The 25,880-nt window shown below is 35.7% G+C and overlaps 1 protein-coding gene across 2 annotated transcripts; it reads left to right on the top strand.

The window, feature by feature from the left end:
* Nucleotides 1-211: 211 nt before the first annotated feature.
* Nucleotides 212-25,424, top strand: LOC138709597 (F-box only protein 6-like). Of its 2 annotated transcripts, XM_069840484.1 has the most exons (6): nucleotides 212-425; nucleotides 2,273-2,503; nucleotides 12,687-12,977; nucleotides 15,409-15,640; nucleotides 16,363-16,495; nucleotides 24,763-25,424. In XM_069840484.1, the coding sequence occupies exons 2-6, from the start codon at nucleotides 2,464-2,466 to the stop codon at nucleotides 24,970-24,972; spliced, it is 906 nt and encodes a 301-aa protein (XP_069696585.1). In that variant the 5' UTR covers nucleotides 212-425; nucleotides 2,273-2,463; the 3' UTR covers nucleotides 24,973-25,424. The 2 variants fall into 2 exon arrangements, with proteins under 2 accessions (XP_069696585.1, XP_069696587.1); XM_069840486.1 differs by lacking the exon at nucleotides 2,273-2,503.
* Nucleotides 25,425-25,880: the final 456 nt, after the last annotated feature.

The following is a 25,880-nucleotide window of genomic DNA, read 5'->3' as shown; positions in this document are numbered from 1 at the left end:
GATGTATAAAATGGAGGGGAAAAGAAACTGGTCATCTTACCCCATTGTCTCCTGGCTTAGTTGCGTCATGAGTGACGCCTTATTGCTGTCACTTATGAGCTTCTCGATTGAATTATTTTTAGTTGAGTACATATATATTTTTTTATACCTCAGGTATTTTCCATTCTGAGAGCTTGGCAGCATTGTATACTTGTTCGAAGAGTTAAATTTGAAGGAAGTGGTGGTATTGCGTAATTTTCGGCAATGAGTCAAATGTCTTGTGACAGTTGTAAAGTGTTTTGTGACAGTTTTTAGACCCTGACACGAGGTGAAATTAACAAGGAGGCTTTTCGATAATAAGTGAAGTTTATTTCTAAGTCATTCATTACATGAATGATTATACAAACAGAATATTGCTTTGAAAATTGGCATCGTATCAAATTTGTGTAAGTATACTAACTAAGACATTTTAAGCATGTAGGCTATTATTATACTCAATCTAAGGTCACAAACATATGACCTATTTCGTAGTCGTCTAATCATTCCACCTTTTAAATAGTCTATAGGAACTTTTGGGTTAATAGGCCTATATTTTATGCGGATGTGTTACAGACAGATTGCACAACTGTCAGCCCCGGTGTTCCAAGGTTAGAAATACGGGATAATCTTAGATGGTTTGGCTTTACTATTATGATATTGTTAGGATTACTTTCCTAGCGCCGAAAGTTCATCTTTCATTTCTCTCTCAGCTAAGCTTTGGGAAAGAATAGAATAGATATACTGCCCAGAGAACACAACAAGGAAGTAGGCCTGGAATTTACGTCATTCTCTCCATTTCATTACGTAATTAACAATGTTGCCTGCTTGATTATTAAAAACCCGCTGCTATGAAACTGTGCAGAAATCGCTCAATTGCTATATTGTCATCTTCATCCTCACAGGTGTAATCCTTTGAAGAACTATTACGGTCTTTCCACGGTTTCTTAGGACGTCATAACGACCTTTTTTCTGTTGGATTATAATTCAGGATTGCGTTTGGGTTTTTATTGTTTGAATTCGATTTACATGTTGGAGCAAATTGGTCTGATATTGAAGTACTATGTGATCCAGAACGGGGATAATTTGGAGCTCGTTCAAGACATCTTCACTTCTTTTCCTGCCTATATTGTCAATGTAAAATGACGTTTTTTTGCTCCTGTGAGTGCTAAAATTACCTACTAAATCCATATACATATATGAGCAGTACAAGTTTCATAAATATTAATCGCTAATCTAACCAAAAAAATTGCTAGATCTATCAGGAAAACGCTAAATTGGCAACACTAGTAAGTAATACACTAGTTATCATCCACGATAGTGCTGTGAAATGGCGAGAAGTTGTCAGCAAATGATGGCTTTCTGCTTGTCAGACTTTAGTGCTGAGAGATGGCAGGAGTGTCAGTCCCGTAGGTTTGACTTGCCCTTCATATGGGGCGAATACCCTATTTTGGTATTTTCTGTACAAGAGCGCTACTAAACATAAGGTAAAATGGTAAAGGTATCCCCTTAACATGCCATGAAGGCACTTGGGGCATGGAGGTAGAGCCCCATGCTATCCATGACCTCGGCACTAGAATGAGGTGGTGTGGTCTGCACCTCGCTCTGACCGCCTTTTACCCCCGGGAAAGACCCGGTACTCAATTTTATAGGAGGTTGTGTGAACCTCGGGGCCGTTCTGAAAGCTTGGCAACGAGAAAAAAATTGTCACCACCTGGGATCGAACCCCGGACCTTTCAGTCCGTAGCCATTTGCTCTACCAACTGAGCTACCCAGCCACCACTACTAAACATAGGCATGATTTACTTACCTACGTGGCTTCTATCTAGCTAGTTATTCGTACCGACAGTAAAAGAAAAATTGATGAATGACGCAAATTTTGAACTGAAAATCTACTAAATTTTCAATCTTTTTGTCGCAACCTCCTGTGGCATCCTGAGCATGCTATGTTCGTAATTGAATTACTTTTGAAATGCATTCCTTCCATTTGTGTGTTGCAGCATTTCTAACACATTAATTCATCCCACAGTCCTTCACAGATTTGCCCTGGACCTTAAATACATTTATACGAGTAGTAGCACATTTAAATCAAATATTTCCCACTGAAAATTTGCCATCGTTTGCGTCTTATGCAGAATTACCAATATTTTAAACACATTACATTATGTAGAGCAAAATATGTAGCATGATGTTATTAACTGACAAATGCATTATAGTTTTTAGATATCACTTAAGTAAATATAGGTTAAAATTTAAGGTTTGACCAGAGACCTGCACAACAGCCCTGTCCATGGGTTGCTTCTGCACTGCATTGTACTGAGCTTCACAGTCTCTCATGGAACAAGCCTGTGATGAGCTGGGCCACTTGTGAAGCGGTTTTGTGCTGTGGGCTAGTATCAAGGCATCGAACCTGAGTCTCCTCTTCTGTCAGTTACTTATTGAGTTTGCATGGGCTTGTGCTTATGTGTGCGGTTCGATCAGCAATCAGGTACTGTTTCAAACGTTTTTGTTTTAGTTTTGATTTCTGTTTTTCAAGATGAGTTCAAATAATGGTGCATCACAAAGAAAGGTTTTTCGGGCTGAGGTGCTGTGGTCTAATGGTAGATTGGTAGACTACAGCATCACCCCAGAAAACCTTCATCACAGACACTGGCCGTGAAAGCCTCTCTCTTTAGAGAAAAAGTAGTGAAGGAGAAAATCGCTGCTACAGAGTTTAAAACAACAGAGTTGGATAGAAATTTAAAAAGTACCATTGGGACAGATTTTTAATCTGTGTTCGACAGCAGTGAAAAATAATTTAATTTTGTATATTGTCCGTTATGCACGGAACTGTATGCTCATGCCACAATGCCAAGTGAAAGCACTCCATTGCGCTCAATCAGAAAAGCAGTAGAATGCAACCAACTGGTGGGTTGATGCCAGTACAATGCGGTGGGCTATGGTGGGCTTCGAAGTCCAGTGTGATGTTGGTCTTGGGTGGGCTGGGCTGCTGACACGTGCGGACTGATAGTGCTGAATGGTGGGCTACTGTGCATTACTCTGGATTTGCCTCCCTCTCTGTATGCGGCAATTCAAACACTTAACCAGAGCAAAATTTATAGCATGTTATTAAACCTCAAAATGCATTTTAGTTTTCAGGATACCATTTAGTTGTAGGTTAAAATTTGAAACAGGTGTTCTCTTAACTAAAGTTGTTACTGAACTGTCCTTGAGACAGAATTTACTTGAAGTGAACAGGAAGCTGTATTGTATTGTATTGTATTTATTAACATTCCATGGTAATCATACATTGCTTTACAGCTAGAATATGGAACAAGTCAAAAAACTTAATACTATTATAAAGTCTTAATTTATAGTCACAGTCTAGATGAAATATATACAGAAGAGATTTACAATATAGTCTACTAGTACAACACAAAAGTTTAGTATCAATTTCATGAAGTGTTATTGAATGTCATGAATTCACCTACAGAATAGAAGGCGTGAGAAATTAGGTACTTCTTTAATTTGACCCTAAATAATCTTATGTTTTGAGTTTCATTTTTTATATTGATAGGGAGGCTATTAAAAATTTTTACTGCCATATAACACACTCCTTTTTCATAGCACGATAGACTTGCCGATGGAGTATGAAAGTCATTTTTGACGTGTATTTATGCTATGAACTGTTGAATTAGTTACAAAGTTTTCACGATTACATACGAGGAAGATTATTAATGAAAAGATATACTGACAAGCCATGGGCATTATTTGTAGTTTTTTTTTAAATAGTCCTACAAGATTCCCTAGATTTGGCACCTACTATTATTCTAATTACTCTTTTTTGTAATAGAAATATACTGTTACTATCTGTGGAATTTCCCCAGAATATTATTCCAAAACTCATTACTGAGTGGAAGTATGCAAAGTATATTGTTTTTAAGGTATTGATATTTACTATCTTTTGCATAGATCTAATAGCAAAACATGCTGAATATAGTTTGGGGTAATTTCTTTAATATGATTTTTCCAATTTAACACATTATCGATTTTTAAGCCAAGAAATTTGATTGTCGTTTCTAATAGGGATCTGTTGTTAATTATTGCGCTAGAAATTTGCGAGGTTGAATTTGCACAGGATTTATATTGAATTATGTTAGTTTTGTTACAATTTAATGCCAATTTATTGACTGAGAACCAGTCACATATTTTGAAGAGAATTTCCTCTGTTGAAGATTGGAATGTGTTGGAGTTATTGGCTGTAATTACTATATTTGTGTCATCTGCAAATAATATGGGATGACCTACATCTTTTATTAGGGGGACAAGATCATTTATAAACACTAGAAAAAGTAGGGGACCTAATATTGATCCTTGAGGAATTCCATTATTAATAGTTCCCCATGTCGATGCAGATTTCATAGTTGGTATTGATTTCAACTTTCTGTTTCCTATCTATGAGATATGAGCGAAACCATTGGTGTGGAACACCTTTAATTCCATAATAATTCAATTTATCTAGCAGCATTTATCTGTTTATTTGGATTCATAAATAGTTTGATATTGCATAGGCCTAATACATTTTGACTTAAGTTTACAATACTGAAACAGGGGTGTGACAATTCTGTAGTAGCTTTACACATATGCCACATTTTTTATGTGGGGATCATGTAGGGTTCACGCCTGCCATACCGTACTGTCTGCTCTGATCACAAGGAAAGAATCCTGATGTCTCTAGTAAAGCATGTAGAAGGTACAGGGTCAGAGTATGGCATTGCAACTAGCAGGATTCCCCCCTCCCCACACAGACATCTTGCAGGCAGAGATTTTAGTTGCCTCATGAGTGATGCCTTAATTGGCTTCATTTATAAGGTTCCAACATGTCTTTGGACAATTGACTAACAAAAACTGACAAGTGCGCAGAAAGTAAGTTAAGGAATACACACAAACCAGTCAAATCTGTTGAACACTATATTGTAGACATTATGGAATAGATAATGATTATCTGTTTTATAATGTGAAGTGAAGAATCAATCTTCTTAATGTATCCAGCTGTTTGCTGACAACATAAAGTCCATTATAGTCCACTGTAGTCTATTCAGTTGTTGTTTTTCACGAGAAATGAGGGGTATTTTGATCGGTGTTCATTATAGATGCCTGTTGCTAGTAGCCAGAGTTGGGGTGTAGTCAATATATACTGCAGGGCTGTGTCTTCTGCAACTGGTACTGATGATTTTAATTTACTTCTTTTGTGGTTTATGGATGGACAGTATAGAAGAATGTGTTCCAGATTTCCATCATGATTATTACACCACAGACAAGTAGGATTATCAGAAAGGTGAAATCGGTGTAGGTACAATTGAGTGACAATGTGACTCGTTCTGGCACTGTTAAAAATGTTTCAACATGTCTGGGCAAATTTTTGTACATTTCCAGGTCATTTGGTTTCTTTTGTACAGACTAAAATTTTTCCTTGTCAGAAGAGAGCCAATTGTTGATCCATAGGTTTGTAAAATGAGACTTTACTGAAGCAAAAGTACTGGGTAGAGATATCACTTGAAGAGGTCTTGGTTGCAAAATAATATAAATAAAATATAATATAATATAAAAATGAGGCTGAAAAGAATAAATTCCATGTCTCATTGGGTAGTACATTTAAAGACCGAGAATTAAAATGAAAAGGCAACATTAATGAAAAAGGTATAGACACTAAAAATTTTGCAATGGAACTCTAGGCCTTTAAGAAACAAAATGGATTTATTAAAGCAAGAAGTTCAGGACAAAAAGCCTTGGCGAAAACGTAATACGGCGAATGCCAGTAGGGGAAGTTATCCCCACCCACATGAAATGTGCATTCGACACAACACTAGCATATCACGTAGAGTGTGTGGTGAGCTTGTAGGGGAAAAATGAAAAGGGGTCGTGGGCGGAGCTTAGCGTTCGCCATATTACGTTTTTCCCAAAGCCTTTTACAATATGTATACAAGAATCTTTTCAGATTGCTGATATTTTAAAATTTTACAAATTTGCTGACTGCAAAATTATTAATGTTTCGTGAAGAGAGAGGGGGGTGGAGGTGTTGTTACCATGATCCACAACTCCATTCATGTAATTGAATCTAAACAACAATTTGTCCACACCTGTGGAGTAACGGTCAGCGCGTTTGGCCGCGAAACCAGGTGGCCCGGGTTCGATTCCCGGTCGGGGCAAGTTACTTGATTGAGGTATTTTCCGGGTTTTCCCTCAACCCAAGATGAGCAAATGCTGGGTAACTTTCGGTGCTGGACCCCGGACTCATTTCACCGGCATTATCACCATCTCATTCAGACGCTAAATAACCTAAGCTGTTGATAAAGCGTCGTAAAATAACCTACTAAAATAAAAATAAAAAAAACAACAATTTAAAGGCCAAATTGAATACATTAGGACAAAATTATTACTTCAAATTAACTTTTCTTTTTCACTTGTCAATGTAATATATACCTCCAGGCCTAAACCTAGTAATGGATGATATAGAATTGATCCCATCTGATCGCAAGTTTATCATACTTGGTGACTTTAATACTAAACATCACATATGGAATAATGGACCTTCAAATCAATATGGAAGTGAAGAATGGAAGTTATGCATAAATATACCATTCTGTTGAAATAATAATATTAATAAATTATAATCATAATATTATTAATGATAATAAAATACAAAATAACTTAATGTTATGGTGGTAGGGGTGATGCATCTAGTTAAGAACCTGGGTTGTTGTTGAAGAAACTGAAATGTAATGAAATTATAAGGCTGTAAGGTTCACCTTATTTTAAACTTGCTAAGCTCTTCATCAGCCTGGAAAGCATATGTAGGAAGTTCGTACCAAAACAGTAATTTTCATATTCATTATATATGAGGTCTCGCCTACATCATTGAATATTACACGACTACTATGAAGTAGCCAATGTGAATTATCACCATTTAATTCGAGAAAAATTCGTTCCGGCACTGGGAATCGAACCCAGGACCTCTCAGCTCTACGCTCTGAGTCCTCTTTCCAACTGAGCTATGCCGGGACATGATGCACGGTGCCGGCCGAACTCCTCTCGTAATGTTTTACGGCCTTACTACGTGCACTTTAGACAATGTAAGTCATACATGCAGGAGCGGATATTTAAATGACTTTCTATGGCCATATTCAACATCAGTTTGTGACAACTGTTAGCAGTAATGAAACAGTTCCCAACTGTTCGCAGTTGTCACAAACTGATGTTGAATATGGCCATAAAGTCATTTAAATATGCGCTGCTGCATGTATGACTTACATTGTCTAAAGTGCAGGTAATAAGGCCGTGAAACATTACAAGAGGAGTTCGGCCGGCACCGTGGGTCGTGTCCTGGCATAGCTCAGTTGGAAAGAGCACTAAGCGTGTAGAGCTGAGAGGTCCCGGGTTAGATTCCCGGTGCCGGAACGAATTTTTCTCGAATTAAATAGTAGATTTCACTTGAGTACAGCGAGAAGTATAGATTGTTACCCGCGTCTCGCCTTGCTGCCACTCGCTACAGACGATACTCAGTTCACATAAACAACACATAGCATCATTCTGTGGAGCTGTGTACAGCCGTGAATAGTTTGAATAATGTTCTTAATTTATATTAATATTTTAGGTTCTGAACAAAGTGAGCTGTTCTGTTACTATTGCATTATTTACATAATGTTAATATTAAGCCTATGCATGATTTCAGAAAACATAAACTCATGTTATTAAAAATAATTATGCAAACAGGAGTGTGTAACACATTTATTTTTTCCCGGATTATTCATTGTTGAATGTTGATGTTTATTTTTTCCCGGATTATTCATCGTTGAATGTAGATATTTATTTTTTCCCAGATTATTCATCGTTGAATGTTGATATTTTATTTGTTCCCGGATTATTTGTCATTGAATGTTGATATTTATTTTTTCCCGGATTATTCATCGTTGAATGTTGATATTTATTTTTTCCCAGATTATTCATCGTTGAATGTTGATATTTTATTTGTTCCTGGATTATTTGTCATTGAATGTTGATATTTATTTTTTCCCGGATTATTCATCGTTGAATGCTGATATTTATTTTTTCCCGGATTATTCATCGTTGAATGTTGATATTTATTTTTTCCCCAGATTATTCATCATTGAATGTTGATATTTTATTTGTTCCTGGATTATTTGTCATTGAATGTTGATATTTATTTTTTCCCAGATTATTCATCGTTGAATGTTGATATTTATTTTTTCCCGGATTATTCATTGTTGAATGTTGATATTTATTTTTTCCCGGATTATTCATCGTTGAATGTTGATATTTATTTTTTCCCAGATTATTCATCGTTGAATGTTGGTATTTTATTTGTTCCTGGATTATTTGTCATTGAATGTTGATATTTATTTTTTCCCGGATTATTCATCATTGAATGTTATTTATTTTTTCCCGGATTATTCATTGTTTAATGTTGATATTCATTTTTTCCCGGATTATTCATCGTTGAATGTTGATATTTATTTTTTCCTGGATTATTCATCATTGAATGTTTATATTTATTTTTTCCCGGATTATTCATCGTCGAATGTTGATATTTATTTTTTCCCCGGATTATTCATTGTTGAATGTTGATATTTATTTTTTCCTGGATTTTTCATCATTGAATGTTGATATTTATTTTTTCCCGGATTATTCATCATTGAATGTTGATATTTACTTTTTCCCGGATTATTCATCGTTGAATGTTGATATTTATTTTTTCCTGGATTATTCATTGTTGAATGTTGATATTTATTTTTTCCCGGATTATTCATTGTTGAATGTTGATATTTATTTTTTCCTGGATTAGCCTATTCATTGTTGAATGTTGATATTTATTTTTTCCCGGATTATTCATTGTTGAATGTTGATATTTATTTTTTCCCGGATTATTCATCGTTCAATGTTGATATTTATTTTTTCCTGGATTATTCATTGTTGAATGTTGATATTTATTTTTTCCTGGATTATTCATCGTTGAATGTTTATTTATTTTTTCCCGGATTATTCATCGTTGAATGTTGATATTTATTTTTTCCTGGATTATTCATTGTTGAATGTTGATATTTATTTTTTCCTGGATTATTCATCGTTGAATGTTGATATTTATTTTTTCCTGGATTATTCATCGTTCAATGTTGATATCTCTTGCTGCTATGCATTTGGTTGCATTACAACCCAAGTTCAACATTTATGGTATGAACTTCCTGTCATTACAATAGAAATGAAAAATTTTCTGGAAAACAATTATGGGTTTAATATTATATGCCACATACGAGATACACTATTACAGCATTTCTCAAACTATGGTCCGTGGACCACCTGTGGTCCTCGAGGTCTGCCCTTGTGGTCATTAAAAAAACACAGAAGAATAAATAAAATTCAAAGTAATTGCGTATCATACTATAGCTTAAAATCTCAGAGTTTGGAAGTGATATATGGCAAACGAATTTCACTTTTTCTCCCAGTATTAACATTTTATGAAATTTATTACCCTACCCATCCATCGACTTCCCACTCTACTCTCAGCAACAAAAGAGGAATTTAAAGCACTATACACGTGGTGTTTTTCGACATCTTTTCCCTGCACATCTGGCGCCGCGCCTGTAACCCAGCCAGGGACCACCCGAATTCATAACAGGGGACCAAAGTACCGAACCTTTATTCAATTTTAAAATATAAGTATACTGGTATTGAAATATGCTACGAAAATGATAAATTTGCTTCCGAAGGGAACAAGAGTAAGGTGGTCCGCGGAACTGTTCTGACTTTAAAAAGTGGTCCCCACTTCAAAAAAGTTTGAGAAACGCTGCACTGTTAGATTCACAAAGTAGTTGTTCACTTGATGATGGTAAGAAATACTGTATCACATTTCAGATTTGCTTCTGTAACGTCTTGTGACATAGAACGAATATTTTCAAAGTACAAATGGTTTTTTTTTTTTTTTTTTTTTTTTAACACAAAAAAAAAATATTTCTTCTGATAAAATGAATACATAGAGAGTGTTTGGATTTGAGGGAGATGGGGATATGATGATAGACACTGGATTAATCTTGCTCAGGATAGGGACCAATGGCGGGCTTATGTGAGGGCGGCAATGAACCTCCGGGTTCCTTAAAAGCCAGTAAGTAAGTATGTAGAGTGTTAGTTGGGAGGCCGGAAGGAAAAAAGACCTTTGGGGAGGCCGGGACATAGATAGGAAGAAAATATAAAAAAATAATTTGAGGGAAGTAGGATATGATGGTAGAGATTGGATTAATCTTGCTCAGGATAGGGACCAATGGCGGGCTTATGTGAGGGCGGCAATGAACCTCCGGGTTCCTTAAAAGGCAGTAAGTAAGTATGTAGAGTGTTAGTTGGGAGGCCGGAAGGAAAAAAGACCTTTGGGGAGGCCGGGACATAGATAGGAAGAAAATATAAAAAAATAATTTGAGGGAAGTAGGATATGATGGTAGAGATTGGATTAATCTTGCTTAGGATAGGGACCAATGGCGGGCTTATGTGAGGGCGGAAATGAACGTCCGGGTTCCTTAAAAGCCAGTAAGTAAGTATATAGAGTGTTAGTTGGAAGGCTGGAAGGAAAAAAGACCTTTGGGGAGGCCGAGACATAGATAGGAAGAAAATATAAAAAAATAATTTGAGGGAAGTAGGATATGATGGTAGAGATTGGATTAATCTTGCTCAGGATAGGGACCAATGGCGGGCTTATGTGAGGGCGGAAATGAACCTCCGGGTTCCTTAAAAGCCCGTAAGTAAGTATGGGTAAATTTTTTTAGCTTGGGAGTTACGATGTTTATAATTACAAATTATTGTTTTATTATATTATTTTATTATTTTCTTGTTCTAAGACTGTGGACGATTGTAGCACATGTTTGGTTACCACCCGGCTGTACATGTTTGTCGTTCTGGTTCATTGACATTGACTACTTTAACAGTTTTGGTATCAACTTCCTAGCTCAGGTTATGAGGTTATGATAGAATTGCTTAATACATAGACTTGGCTATAGAAATCAAATGAAAAATGAGAACAAAATAACACACACTAGCTGTTACAAACTACAGAAGGTAATACCACCCAGTGTATTATGAAATCTGCAAAAATATGTGCAGAATAATATAGAAGGCAATAATTAGCAATACTCGTATTTGCTCACAGTATTGTTAGTTTTCTGAATGAGAATTTCTGGAAGATATTGTGTACGAGAACTTCACCATGGCCAAAGCACTAGTGTGGTTTGAAAAAGCATGGAGATACTTACTTACTTACTGGCTTTTATGCAACCCGGAGGCTCATTGCCGCCCTCACATAAGCCCGCCATTGGTCCCTATCCTGAGCAAGATTAATCCATTCTCTATCATCATATCCCACCTCCCTCAAATCCATTTTAATATTATCTTCCTATCTACGTCTCGGCCTCCCTAAAGGTCTTTTTCCCTCCAGCCTCCCAACTAACACTCCATATGCATTTCTGGATTCGCCCATATGTGCTACATGTCCTGCCCATCTCAAACGTCTGGATTTAATGTTCCTAATTATGTCAGGTGAAGAATACAATGCGTGCAGTTCTGTGTTGTGTAACTTTCTCCATTCTCCTGTAACTTCATCCCTCTTAGCCCCAAATATTATCCTAAGCACCTTATTCTCAAACACCCTTAACCTATGTTCCTCTCTCAAAGTGAGAGTCCAAGTTTCACAACCATAAAGAACAACCGGTAATATAACTGTTTTATAAATTATAACTTTCAGATTTTTGGACAGCAGAGTGGATGACAAAAGCTTCTCAACCGAATAATAACAGGCATTCCCCATATTTATTGTGCGTTTAATTTCCTCCCGAGTATCATTTATATTTATTACTGTTGCTCCAAGATATTTGAACTTCTCCACCTCTTCAAAAGATAAATTTACAATTTTTATATTTCCATTTCGTACAATATTCTCGTCACGAGGCATAATCATATACTTTGTCTTTTCGGGATTTACTTCCAAACCTATCTTTTTACTTGTTTCCAGTAAAATTCCCGTGTTTTCTCTAATCGTTTGTGGATTTTCTCCTAACATATTCACGTCATCCGCATAGACAAGCAGCTGATGTAACCCGTTCAATTCCAAACCCTCTCTGTTATCTTAGACTTTCCTAATGGCATACTCTAGAGCAAAGTTAAAAAGTAAAGGTGATAGTGCATCTCCTTGCTTTAGCCCACAGTGAAATGGAAATGCATCTGACAGAAATTGACCTATACGGACTCTGCTGTACGTTTCACTGAGACACGTTTTAATTAATAGAACTAGTTTCTTGGGAATACCAAATTCAATAAGAATATCATATAAAACTTCTCTCTTAACCGAGTCATATGCCTTTTTGAAATCTATGAATAACTGATGCAGTGTACTCTTATACTCCCATTTTTTCTCCATTATCTGTCGAATACAAAATATCTGGTCAGTAGTTGATCTATTACAAAATAAAAATAATAATAGTATTAGTGGTAGTAGCAGTGTAGCATCATCATCTGTATACTGTGTAGTTTTGTTAACCTTTATGATTTTACTGTATGATGACAATTTTGTAACACTTCGTATTCCTTGAACTTGAATTTGTTATGTAACAACTGCGTTTCCTGCTTTTTTCACTCAGATTTCATGATGAGTGCATACCTGACGCCATTGGAGAATTATTTGCCGCCAGAAATGATCATAAACATTTTGAGTTACGTGGATGCTAAAACATTAGTGAATTTAAGACTTGTTTCTCATTCGTGGAAACATTTTATTGACAACGAGGTGTGGAAGTTGAAAACATCAAGAGAGAAATACAGAAGTTTAAAGTCAGTAGATCCAAAACGGAAGCTACCTTGGTTCGTGTATTATTTGATATGTGTCAAAGATCCATTCGAGAAGAATTTATTGAAGAATCATTGTGGACAAGGTTGGTATTTAGATTATTAAAAATCATATTTCGTACATTTCTCTGATAGTATAGATTTAGTATATAGTATAGATTTATTTATTTAACCTGGTAGAGATAAGGCCGTCAGGCCTTCTCTGCCCCTCTACCAGGGGATTACAACTATAACATGAACAATAAGATTACAATTAATATTAAATTTACAATTACAATTACAATCAAAATTAAAGTACGACAAGAATACCTGATTAATGAAAGCTAGACATTTTATCATAGAAGTTAAGAACAAAGAATATTTACTAAATTACAAATTAAACCTATAATAACAAAATTCTGATAGGTGGTGGTAAAAAATAGTAACTGCAATGTGATTGCTGTACATAGAATACAATCCTAGACACATTTTGTTACACACTTCATTGTTCCCTCATACTGCTGTCTGGACCACAAGTGGTCCCCAAGGTGTAGTTTGGTGGGTCAAATTGTACTGTTAATTGATTAAAATATAATTGGAGTAATATATCGCGATTCTTTAATTTAAAATGTGCTAGGAATAACGACACGTTTATAACAACTTTTATGCTCGACCATGCCGAAATGTAGTAATTATACACCTGGTAGCAGTCCTTTAATGCATGTCATTCGGTTTGATTTCGATTCAAAAGTTTTATTCCGGAAATAATATACAAAGAATATACCTTGCTGGCGGCTGTTTCAGGGATTTATTGGTGTGCCCTTTTCAGCCGTCGTGATCAATACACATGGAATACATGATAACATAATAACAAAGTGTACATGTTTACGTAACAGCAAGGTGGAACAACAGATGATTAAAATTTCAAAGGATAAATAATGGTTTTTTTTTTTTTATGCCAGTGTTTAATTTTTTTTGGAACAAGAAATCCCGATGCATTTCATTATATCACTTGACTATTGTAGTGTTTTATTTTTCTATTATGGCTGTCCACTGGTTTATGTTTTTAGTGCTTAGGGATGTTGGTCACCATCGTCTCTCTCTCTCTTTTTATTGGTTAGCTGGTTAGCGGCGATACACAGATGAATCAACATGTCGGGGGAGGGAGGGGGGGGTGTGTGTGTGTGTGTGTGTGTGTGTGTGTGTGTGTGTGTGTGTGTGTGTGTGTGTGTGTGTGTGTGTGTGTGTGTGTGTGTGTGTGTGTGTGTGTGTGTGTGTGTGTGTGTGTGTGCGTGCGTGCGTGCGTGCGTGCGTGCGTGCGTGCGTGCGTGCGTGCGTGCGTGCGTGCGTGCGTGCGTGCGTGCGTGCGTGCGTGCGTGCGTGCGTGCGTGCGTGCGTGCGTGCGTGCGTGCGTGCGTGCGTGCGTGCGTGCGTGCGTTTTTTTTTCTTTCTTTTTTCAATGGAAGAATGTAGTTCTACAGGAAACTAGGAATACAATAGTATGTCATTGTTGTAATTCGCTTCCCAGCAACCACTAAAGTAAATAATTTCATTATAATTATGCAGAGAAACTGAAGTCACCCTGCATGTCCGAAGTCACCCCATTATATGGTAATTAGCGATAAAACGCTAAATATAATATTTTTATTACGAATTTTTTTTTTTTTTTTTTTTTTTTTTTTTTTTTTTTTTTTTTATGGAAAATCAATGCGAAATTCTGTGGTCTCTATATACAGAGTGATTTATATAGAACTAACACATTTCTTTCTTTCTTTATTTCAAAACGAATGATGCTAGCCACAATTTGTTATACCTCAAATGTAGAGTAACTTATCTTTGGGAGATTACTAACCTCTATAGCAAATGTTGAAAATTCTTTATTTATTCGGCTGGAAATTCACTTAACGACCAGTTTTTTAACGTCAAATTAGGCAGGAGTTTTGATTCCCTGTCACGAGATGCGCAGATGTTTATTCTTTATTCCTCATTGTTGGCAGCTGTTTTCGACATTTTGTTTTAGTCACTGAAAATGCAGTACACATTAAAACAACGGCTCTTCCTTGTGAAGCAATACTGGATTACGAATTCAATTACAGCTACTCAAAGGGCATACCAGAGAGAATTGGTGTTCGTAATCCCCCCAAAGAAACACAATACTGGGAATGGTAAACAAATTGGAAACAACTGAACCTCTAAAAGAATAATAATTTCGATCACAATAAATATACAGAGTAAAGAATAAACATCTGCGCATCTGGTGAGAGGGAATCAAAACTCCTGCTTCATTTGACGTTAAAAACTGGTCATTAAGTGAATTTCCAGCCGAATAAATAAAGAAGTTTCAACATTTGCTATAGAGGTTAGTAATCTCCCAAAGGTACTCTATATTTGAGGTATAACAAATTGTGGCTAGCATCATTCGTTTTGAAATGAAGAAAGAAAGAAATGTGTTAGTTCTATATAAATCACTCTACAGTATATAAGTAATTGCATTATTATGGTAATTGAACTAAATATATGAATTTTTCATTCCATTAGAAAAACTTACACACTGGGATATAATAAGCAGTGGTGGTGATCGTTGGGTCGTAGAAGACCCTCCGCAAGGGGCAGAGAAGTTACCAGAAAGTGAGGAATTTGGCAAATTAACAAGCTGTTTTGCTACGTCCTATCATTCTTGTTCAAAAGAACAAACAATAGATCTGTCGTCAATTGGTTTTGGCAGTAAAATTATGGATGAACTGCAACCCTTGATTGAAGTGAGTGAGTGGTGAGTATGATTCCAAGGGCAGTCCTTTGAAGGGACCGAGTTTTAATGACATATCATTATTTGTTCAGTATTTATTGGACATTGCTAATTTCTATACAAATCCTGGTTATATTAGTCAGTCAAATAATTATCCAATGGAACATCAAAGATGTTATGGGACTTGTCAAAATTCACAATTCATATAAAATAATTTGTATATCATCATGCCTCCGAAATCCGCCATGTGCATTAAACAGATTTTTCACAAGAAAGAAAAAAGCATGATCACTTTTAATTCCCTTATTTTCAAAGCTACTTTCAGTATATCTTCATTTTTCATTAATGTTTCTGAAAATTAAACATAACCATAACATAAACACAGAAGTTTGCGCCCAGGCTACCAAATGGGATCGTTCACAATGATTCACATAATCATTGACGTAAACATTACCGTAAGACGTTAACATGAAAGTTTGCAAACTCCAAACTTTCATGCTTATGCTTACGTGATTTGCAAACAGAACGCAATCGTGGAGCACTGAAGTATACGACAGAATATGAGGAAATGGCGTCGTTGTTATGTTTCCATGGTTACCTTGTATGTTTGCTGTTATTATGTTCCCATCGTGAATGATGGTATGACTTCTTGATTTTACCGTAACGTTTACATTCTTAAGTTAACACTTACGTTATGTTTAATTTTCATTGTGAATGGGCCTGTTTATGTTCTCTTGTCAATACAGGTATGCTGGGCGATTTGATTGTGGCTGTATATACGAGATGCACGCTGTATTGTTGAATGCAGAGAGAAAACCATTACACAAATTTGAAAGACGTGAAACAGTGAACCAATGGGAGGGTCGAGATTGGTACAAGGTGAGTATTTAATGAATTGGCGCAGATCGCGAAAATAAAAGGTTACTGAAATAAAAATACCATGAAAAGATACTTGCGTGTTACAATTAGAAATTAACATTTAGTTTCTATTCTGGAACAGTGTTCGTTATTAGATAATGTATATTAATATGAAATTAAACGTACGTATATAGAGGAATATAAGAACAATTCCTTGATTGGACAGGTAGGAATAAAACTGATAATACCTGTAAGAATGTTGATGTTGACATTTCTGGTTTTTGTTTCATAAAACTGGGTTACCAATATTAATATCTGTATTTCTAAAACAAACGTTCTTCTGAATGAATTTTAATGGTAATTGGTGAGTGAAGTAGGAAAACTATTCAATTGAAATAAAGTTTTAAGTAAAACTTTTGTTACAATATTAAATATTCTCACGAAAGTCAGGAAAGTACAGACAGAGGCACTGGAAATACTCGATCTATAGCCAGGCCAATATTCTTCAGAAATGATGTTCTGATTTAGTAGTTACTATTCGTGTTGGGCTTCAGTTTCGATTTTGTAAGTAAAGAAATTGTTTCAGCTGAGTAAACAGTCAGTCGTAGTAAATCGGTATATTACAAATCTCGAGTAAACAGTCTTAATAAATACATTACAAATCTCTCAATTTTATTTTCACATAGTTGTTGTTTAAAGGTTCGCAAGTCTATGAGGGTCATTCCATAAGTCATGGGAACTATATTATATCAGCCAATAAACTGTAGGGATAGAAATTCTCTATATGCGATTGAAGGTCACTGGAATGTGCTTTGCAATGCTAGTACCAAATTGGGTCCGGGTACAGGAGGCAATGGGTAAGGCAAATTCTGATTCTTGAAAATTGTACATATTATTAAAATGGGATGTCTTGTCACTCCAATTAGTGAGAAATGAAACAAATTATAGCATACCGGTATTCGTTTTGTTAATCATACTGTTGGTGCCAATAGCCGATGAACAAAGAACCTTACTGTGTGTACAAACTGTCACATCAGTGGATAACCACCACTGATCGCAATTTTTAAATAAGGGCGGGAAAATGCAATACAAGGTCAAATAAGGAAAAAGCTAGAGTATTGATTCAGTACCTAATCCTCTATGTAGTTTACTAATTCAATTCATTATAGAATTAATATTAGCTAATAGTTGTAGAGAATTTATATATTTGGCTACAGATGAGTTGCTGCTATTTTTTTTACTATGGGCGAATCCAGGAATGCATATAGATTGTTAGTCGGGAGACCGGAGGGAAAAAGACCTTTGGGGAGGCCGAGACGTAGATGGGAGGATAATATTAAAATGGATTTGAGGGAGGTGGGATATGATGATAAGGACTGGATTAATCTTGCACAGGATAGGGACCGATGGCGGGCTTATGTGAGGGCGGCAGTAAACCTTCGGGTTCCTTAAAAGCCATTTGTAAGTAAGTAACACCTAATATACCACAGGTTATTGAGAATTAGTAAAGATATAAATTCAGATCAGAAGACGTAAGCTGTACATGCTATCATAAACCAATCAGTTTTAAGAGTCGAAAATGCAGTGATCTTCATAACATAATATCAGCAAATGAATTGGTTACCATATACTAATTATTTTTCATTGTTCGTCTATCTACTTATTTTCCTTCTTTCTTATTATTTTGTTTTGTTCCAGTATTTCTGTTGTTCTGTCCCTTTATCTTTCATTCTTTCTCCCAGTTTTTTTACTTTGTCTGGCTAACTGGCTTCCTACATAACTATAATGATTTCTCCTAAACAATTTATGGATTTTATTCATACTCAGTTTCTACGAGTCATTGTATCCAGCAATAATTCACATGAAATGTAATGATTTTTAGCATAAAATTAAAAAGTCTTTACGTGAAATGAGAAAATAAAATGGCGAAGAGTTCGAAATTGATTTGAACGATTTTATTATTATTATTATTTTGTTTCTTGCATAAGATAGTTAAATGAAATGTCTGCCAAGCATATCTCCAGACTTCAGAGAGAGAAATTAAGTAAGCTACGCATTACTGCCTATGACCAGGCTCATGTGGTAAAGTACTATTGTATCACGTGACAATTCTTCACTCTTCGCTGCTATTCCCAATGCAGAAACCTTAAGTTAGTGACATTGTTGGTTGTAATGGAATGGTATCTATAATCAAAAAATGATTATGCAGATAAAGTCAGAGTGAGAGTGATGAAGAGCTTCCCCTTCCACTCTGATCTGTAAGTACAAAATAGTAAAATTATTGTTACAGTGCTTGATCAATATACAGTGAGGTTGGTTTTCGTCCAGTGCCAGCCCACTATCAATGTGTTGGTTACCTCCAGGAACACGCATGCGTCTCCGGCACTTTTAGACCTACAATCCTTAAAAGCTACAGTACTTACCAAGCTCACATTCGTTGCTCAAAATGTCCTCCTTTACTGCAACACACATTTGACATCTTTTTATGAAATTTGCAGTCACTCTCGCAAGATTTTTAAGGGGTGTGTTCCAATCTTTCATCAGTCCCTTCTAATTTCTTTTCCAACAGAACATGGCGTTCTCTTTTCGGTTTTTCATTGTTTACTGAACGATTGCAGGATTAGCATTCCTTGTTATAAACTCTTTGTAATGTGTGAGTTAACCAGAGTAAAGTCTTATGTATATTTTAACAATCATGTTGATTTTAATTAATGAAAAAAAAATATTATAATCTACATATGATTGCAATTTACATACAGCTATTTTATGTAGATTTGTGAAGAATTAAATATGATACATATATTGGCTTAAGCCAGGTATGCCCAAAATTGTAAAAGTGCCGATTACACGGACGATGCTGCACTGCATAACACACACAGTGTACGGAGTGGGCTCCGCAACTACATCGCAGCACCGCCAGTGGCATCGCTCTCACTGTCTTACAAATACGGATAATAAACTGAATTTGAAAAAGGAAATATTCAAATAATTTCGAGGGAAAAATTGTTCCGGGGTCGGGTATCGAACCCGGGACCTTTGGTTAAACGTACCAACGCTCTCCCAACTGAGCTACCCGGGAACTCTACCAGACACCGATCCAATTTTTCCCTCTATATCCACAGACCTCAAAGGGGGCTGACAACCGTCAAGCAACCAACTTCGAGTGCACACTAACTCTGTGTGACTTAAATTGTGGTTTTCTGTTAACGAACAGTGACGTGTATTATGCAAATCAAGCATTCAGGTATAACTCCCTGTAAAGTTGATTTGAATAATTTCGAGGGAAAAAATTGTTCTGGATGCAAATCAAGCTTTCAGGTATAAGTCCCTGTAAAGTTGATTTGAATAATTTCGAGGGAAAAAATTGTTCTGGATGCAAATCAAGCTTTCAGGTATAACTCCCTGTAAAGTTGATTTGAATAATTTCGAGGGAAAAAATTGTTCTGGATGCAAATCAAGCTTTCAGGTATAACTCCCTGTAAAGTTGATTTGAATAATTTCGAGGGAAAAATTGTTCCGGAACAATTTTTCCCTCGAAATTATCCAAATCAACTTTACAGGGAGTTATACCTGAAAGCTTGATTTGCATAATACACGTCACTGTTCGTTAACAGAAAACCACAATTTAAGTCACACAGAGTTAGTGTGCACTCGAAGTTGGTTGCTTGACGGTTGTCAGCCCCCTTTGAGGTCTGTGGATATAGAGGGAAAAATTGGATCGGTGTCTGGTAGAGTTCCCGGGTAGCTCAGTTGGGAGAGCGTTGGTACGTTTAACCAAAGGTCCCGGGTTCGATACCCGACCCCGGAACAATTTTTCCCTCGAAATTATTCAAATCAACTTTACAGGGAGTTATACCTGAAAGCTTGATTTGCAGGAAATATTCAGTTATTACATTATTTATTATATTTTATACAGCTATGATACTATTATATCATAGATAATGTTATTTTCATATTCCACATTGAACATGTGTAGGCCTTTTCTTTTCTGCAAGTAATCGGAAATCTATTTCCAACGAATTTACTGCAATGCACAAAAGATTCTTATCTGTTAATCGAGATCTATGTTTGAATTTTTGGATTTAGCAACCTTCATTCTCGAAAATAATTGTTTGCACATATACTGTATTTTGAGTGACAGCAAATAAGTTTATCTTGAAATATTGCGTTTTGTTCATTTTTGAATACTTCTATGCTTGGCAAGTCATATTCTCGGCATTTAGTTCTGAATTCTACGTGACTTTGTAAATCAATTAACTCGTCCTGGAACTGCACTCTCACAGATTGTGCTAAATTTACTATGAAAGGATTAACAAAAAGATTAATATCACTTTCCATACGTCTAAAATCATTAAATCTATGTTCTGTGAATTCACAGTACAGAGATGTAATTAACTATATTTTGTTCAGGCACATAGATTTCTTTACAAGTTCACTATCCGTGAAGGGTTTTTAGTGCCTTAGCTAATTCCCAACATACTACACAACTTGCTCCTAAACATAGACTCTGAATTGTTCGACTCTCTTCAATGTTTGGCCTATCATGAAGTGCTTTCAATTCTTGAAACTGTAGTGCACGTTGCACCCCTGAAAAATTATTTTATCATAACATGTATTTCTGTTGGAATAAAATTACCACAATAACAATAATTGTAGTAATAATAATAATAATAATAATAATAATAATAATAATGTTGATATATGAATACATATTACAGAAAACAGCTTCTCTGTCACTTCGGCATGTTCTGGATGGCAGAGCGTATAATGTTTTATGTTGCTCAGTAGTATTCCTGACAATACCTTACAACATTGTAAACACTTTACGTTTTCACAACAAAAATAGTCTTCCTCCCCACTATACGAAATGATCGTTTGCTACAGAAGGTTTTGACTGTGTCATTGTGCTGCACTGTTCATACGTTTACTAAGTACTTGAACTGCCTTCCGCAGTCATCCGTCGAGTTTCGAACGAGGAACAGCACGCTCTAAATTCGAAGGTTGTGATTACAGAACGTAATCGGGAGTCAGAGAATGAGCATACCTGGCTTAAGCCATACAAGTCATACAGTTTATAAATGAATTGGTCATTGCTAAAAGGCCCTTTCTCCTTATTTTTGCAAAAATGAGTTAACTACAGATTCAACATCCTTACACATAAATACAAAATCTGTGCTAAAAGGACTTTCCTCAAGCCTTCATACACACGCACAGTTGAGCATTTCATTTTTCGTGTCATGCTAAAATGTCCTTACTCCAGGATAGCGGGCTTTCTAGCTGTGAACTTGTCATTTAGCGGTGTTTCCATCTGATGACAAACCTTTATACTTACTATACTATCAGCTATCTTCATTGTTTGAAGCGGTCTGTTTATTCTGCTCTGATCTTTATTTGTGTTTTAATACAAATTATTATATTATACGCAATTTCGGCTAATTAAAATGGAGACTGAGAGTTTGAAAAGCAAAAAGAGATGTAGTGATACTTGCAGTTGGAAACGAAATATATTAAAGAAAGCCAAAGTTAAAGGCACTGAACATGTGACTTACTCTGGAGAATTGGTGGCTGAAAGACGAACTGGTGAGGATTGTAGGTAAGTCCAGAATATTTACACTGAATCACTGACGTAAATGAATATTGCATAAAAATGTTATTTCCTTAGGCCACAAAAACCTTCATAGGCTATATAAAATATTTATGCATGCACAAAAATAAAGTCACTCATTAACTGGTGGCCCATGTTTTACAAAAGAGGTCTTTCTGTGGAATCTTATGGTAGAAAGGTACCTCGGTGTTCGAAGTTGTCATTCGCCCCTGCGAGTTATTATGAATATATGTACAATGCCACTGTTCCTCATATTGTTTCAACATCCAAGTTCATTGATTAGGCATACCTTTGCTCTTTGTCTACCTGGAATTGAAAACATAGTCCTTCCCCAACGTCCTACTTATGATGAATTGATTGCAATCAACCCAGACAAAATGCAGGATATCAAGAAAATTCTATGCTACATTCCCCATGAACAGTTACCTTATTATGAGAAAGTTGTAAATTCTCCACTAGCAGAACATAGAGAAAATACAGAATGAAATCGTCAATTTAGATTTAAAACAAGGGCCTAAAACTTTGTAATACGTAATTAAAATATATTTTAAGAAGAGAAATATACTTTTAACTTGAAATAATGGTAGTTTATTTAATTTACAATCCTGTATTTTATTACAGTACTCCATTTTTAACCAAATGTGAAATTATTTTAAGTTCACTGCTAAAAGGCCCTTAAATTTGAATTTTTAATTAATAATATTATACAAACTACATATGACAACAAAATAAAAATTGTGCTTCCAGAAAGCACAAATATACCTTTATGATGGACAGTCACCACATTGCTCTACGAAGATTAGTATTTCTTAAAAACAGTTTTTTTCGATTTATTCAGAACTAACATTTTTGGACAAAGGGCCTTCTAGCAATGACCAATTCAAATGAAGTGTCTGTTTTTAGATGATAAGAATGCCTTTCTGTGTAATTCAGAGAACGAAGGTATTTGGGTACTTATTAAATAGAGAAGTATAATTACTATTCAACCAATGGCAGAGTTTTCATTTCTTCAAGTCAAGCATGGAATGAGATCTCTGCCATTGATTGAATAGTAATTATACTTCTCTCCTCCTCTGCCAGCATTGTTTACTTCTCCTGTCAGACATTGTGGAACGAATTATAGTTGCCCTACAGCAATACAATCTTCGCATGCCAGCAAGATAGATTTAACATCGACCCAGGGCACAGTGCATGGGTTTTTCTTATCAGTTGTTGCACCATGCTGGCTCTTAGCTGTCTGGACTCCGTTGACAGTTACGTTTTTTTTTTAACTTCGTTATACTCGTACAGTACAGCAACTCATTTTCCTTGTTAGACACATTTACTGAAGAAGTCGTATGAGTTGTTTTTACATAAGTTTCGGCTGCACTTTTCAGAGATCACACAACCATCAAATTATTTAATAAATTGCGAGAAATGGGTTCTGTTCTCGATAAGAGGAAACTTTGTACACAGCTAATACGCAATATTAGTGAGGTTGAGCTGAAGTGAGTGTACAGACTTCATACATTGCTGCAACATTAAGTTTAGAACATAATCCAGAGATGGGCATCGTGCCTCACTTGAGAATTTGTGCCTCACTGACCTTAACAGAGCTTATCGCTCTGAGTGACATCATCTTCACAGTCCCCGTTCCTCCCTCACGTAGCTCCTAGGCGTGGGCAGGTTCTATATCAGTTTCATAAGCAATATCAGTGGTGGCATATCAAAGCAGTGTGTACGCTTTAGAAAACGATTATTTCATGAGAAATGGGAGGAAGAGTTTTTTTGCTGTTTAGAAGGGGAGATCATACGATGTATGTTATGCTCGAAAATCCTATTAGGCATTAATAAATTTAATATAAAACGACATTACTCCTTATGTCATAAAGAACATGCTGAATTAGAAGGTAAGACAAATTAAATGTTATTTTTCTTACTATTCCAAAGAAAATTTATGATCTTAACATTTGCGTAGTATACTAAATACGACATTATACCTTAAACACGCTGCATTAAAAGGTAGCCTACGAGGAATTAAATGTTGTTTGTACGTATTATTTCCAAAAGAAATTTATAAAAAAAAATATCAAATGTGCGTAGAAAACGAAATGTGATTTTCTGAAATTATTTTAGGTCAAGAACGTGCAAATCTATTAAGTAATCTTGATAAATGCCAGAATATTCAAGAAAATAAACGTAGACAACGTGATGGAATATTATTGGCTAGGTACGCAATTTCTCGCCTGTGATTTAAATCAATTCAATGATGGAGAAATAGGAAAGAGGTTTATGGTTAAAGCTGCCGAATTAATTTGCCAAATTGAATAAAAGTTTTCGAGTCTCTCACGTTAACCAAGCGCTTTCCTAATAATTCGCCACTGACCGCCTTAGCGATTACAATAAGGTGACGCAGGTCACAGCAGTTTATATTTCCCATCCTACTCTGCAGTCTCCTCTCCTAGTAAACAAACTATTTCAAATCGAGTGCCTCACATAACCGAAAATTGTGCCCATGTATGACATAATCGAAGACATTTTGAGCAACTTCTCTGGAAGTTATGTAAGATTTTCTCCATATCCTTTCAGCACTTTGTTCTGCATGTGGATACATAAGATTTATACGAGTAGGAATAGAAAAAGTGTGCGAGTCATCATATGTTAAAAATATTTAAAGAATTTAATTTGTTTTCTATCCACATAGGTATCTCACACATTCCAGAATTATGGACCAGGCGTTAGATTCATTCAATTTTTTCATGGTGGCATGGATACTCAGTTCTGGGCAGGACATTATGGAAGCAAAATGAGTGGTGCTTGTGTTAAAATTGTGATTCCTGCAGAAGTATCCAGAGGATCTAGCTGTGAAAGTGAAAGTGAAAGTGAAGAACACTGTGTTACAGCACTTCCTTGAGAGATCTGGATCTTCGTACGTGAATGTATATGTTCACTTTCAAGTCATAAAAAGTACTTGATAAAGCATGCTACCAAGCTGTTATGTTGACATCTCATATATATATATATATATATTTTTTTTTTGCCGGTGAAGATCTATTTCTTTGAATTATTTTCACGCTTAGTTAGTCATGTTGAACAGTGGCTAACATTATCTGCAGAATTCACACACAGACTATTTTATGATGATGCACTTCCATAGGATTCATATTTTTTCAAGATAAAAGCTGTTATAAATGCTTGAAGATTCTTATAAATGTTATGCATTCCTTATGAATACAGTAAAAAAAGTGTATATTTAAAATGAAAAGTATATTATGTGTGACTTTTCACAGTCTTTTCACAGCATCTACAATGTGGGGAAGGCATTGGAAGCTATAGTGTAAATAAAATAAATATACTAGAAAACAAGTCCTAAGTTGTGAATTATGTGTATGAGTGACTTCCTGTACTGAGACTTTAATGTTTTATTACTTCAAATCCGTCCTCGTTGAAAAGTTTTTACACAAGCCTAAGCATGATCGTAACCAGGCTTCGAGACTTCGGACCTGATAGAGTAGTTCAGTGGGAAATCCGCATAACTGTGTACTGAGTATAGTGGTAAAGCGTACAGTGGGTGGGGGTACTGTAGAATGAATGCCAACAAATACGCAAAGGAAAACTCTACGGATCTGAAGGTTCTGAAGAATAATTATTTGGTTTTCATACAAACCTATTTTCAAACTGTGTCTGAAACTATTACACGGTTAGAAAAGTCAGAGCAAGAGATGCCGGAAGCCCTGAAATTAGTTGAGGAAATGACACAGAGAATTAATGATACACCAAATACACCGGTTACTGAACGTGTAAAACAAGTGGAAATCAATT

Source organism: Periplaneta americana, chromosome 11 (assembly GCF_040183065.1).
Source record: "Periplaneta americana isolate PAMFEO1 chromosome 11, P.americana_PAMFEO1_priV1, whole genome shotgun sequence".
Taxonomy (NCBI): domain Eukaryota; kingdom Metazoa; phylum Arthropoda; class Insecta; order Blattodea; family Blattidae; genus Periplaneta; species Periplaneta americana.
The sequence above is the reverse complement of the archived record's forward strand: the minus strand, read 5'-3'. Positions and strand labels throughout refer to the sequence as shown.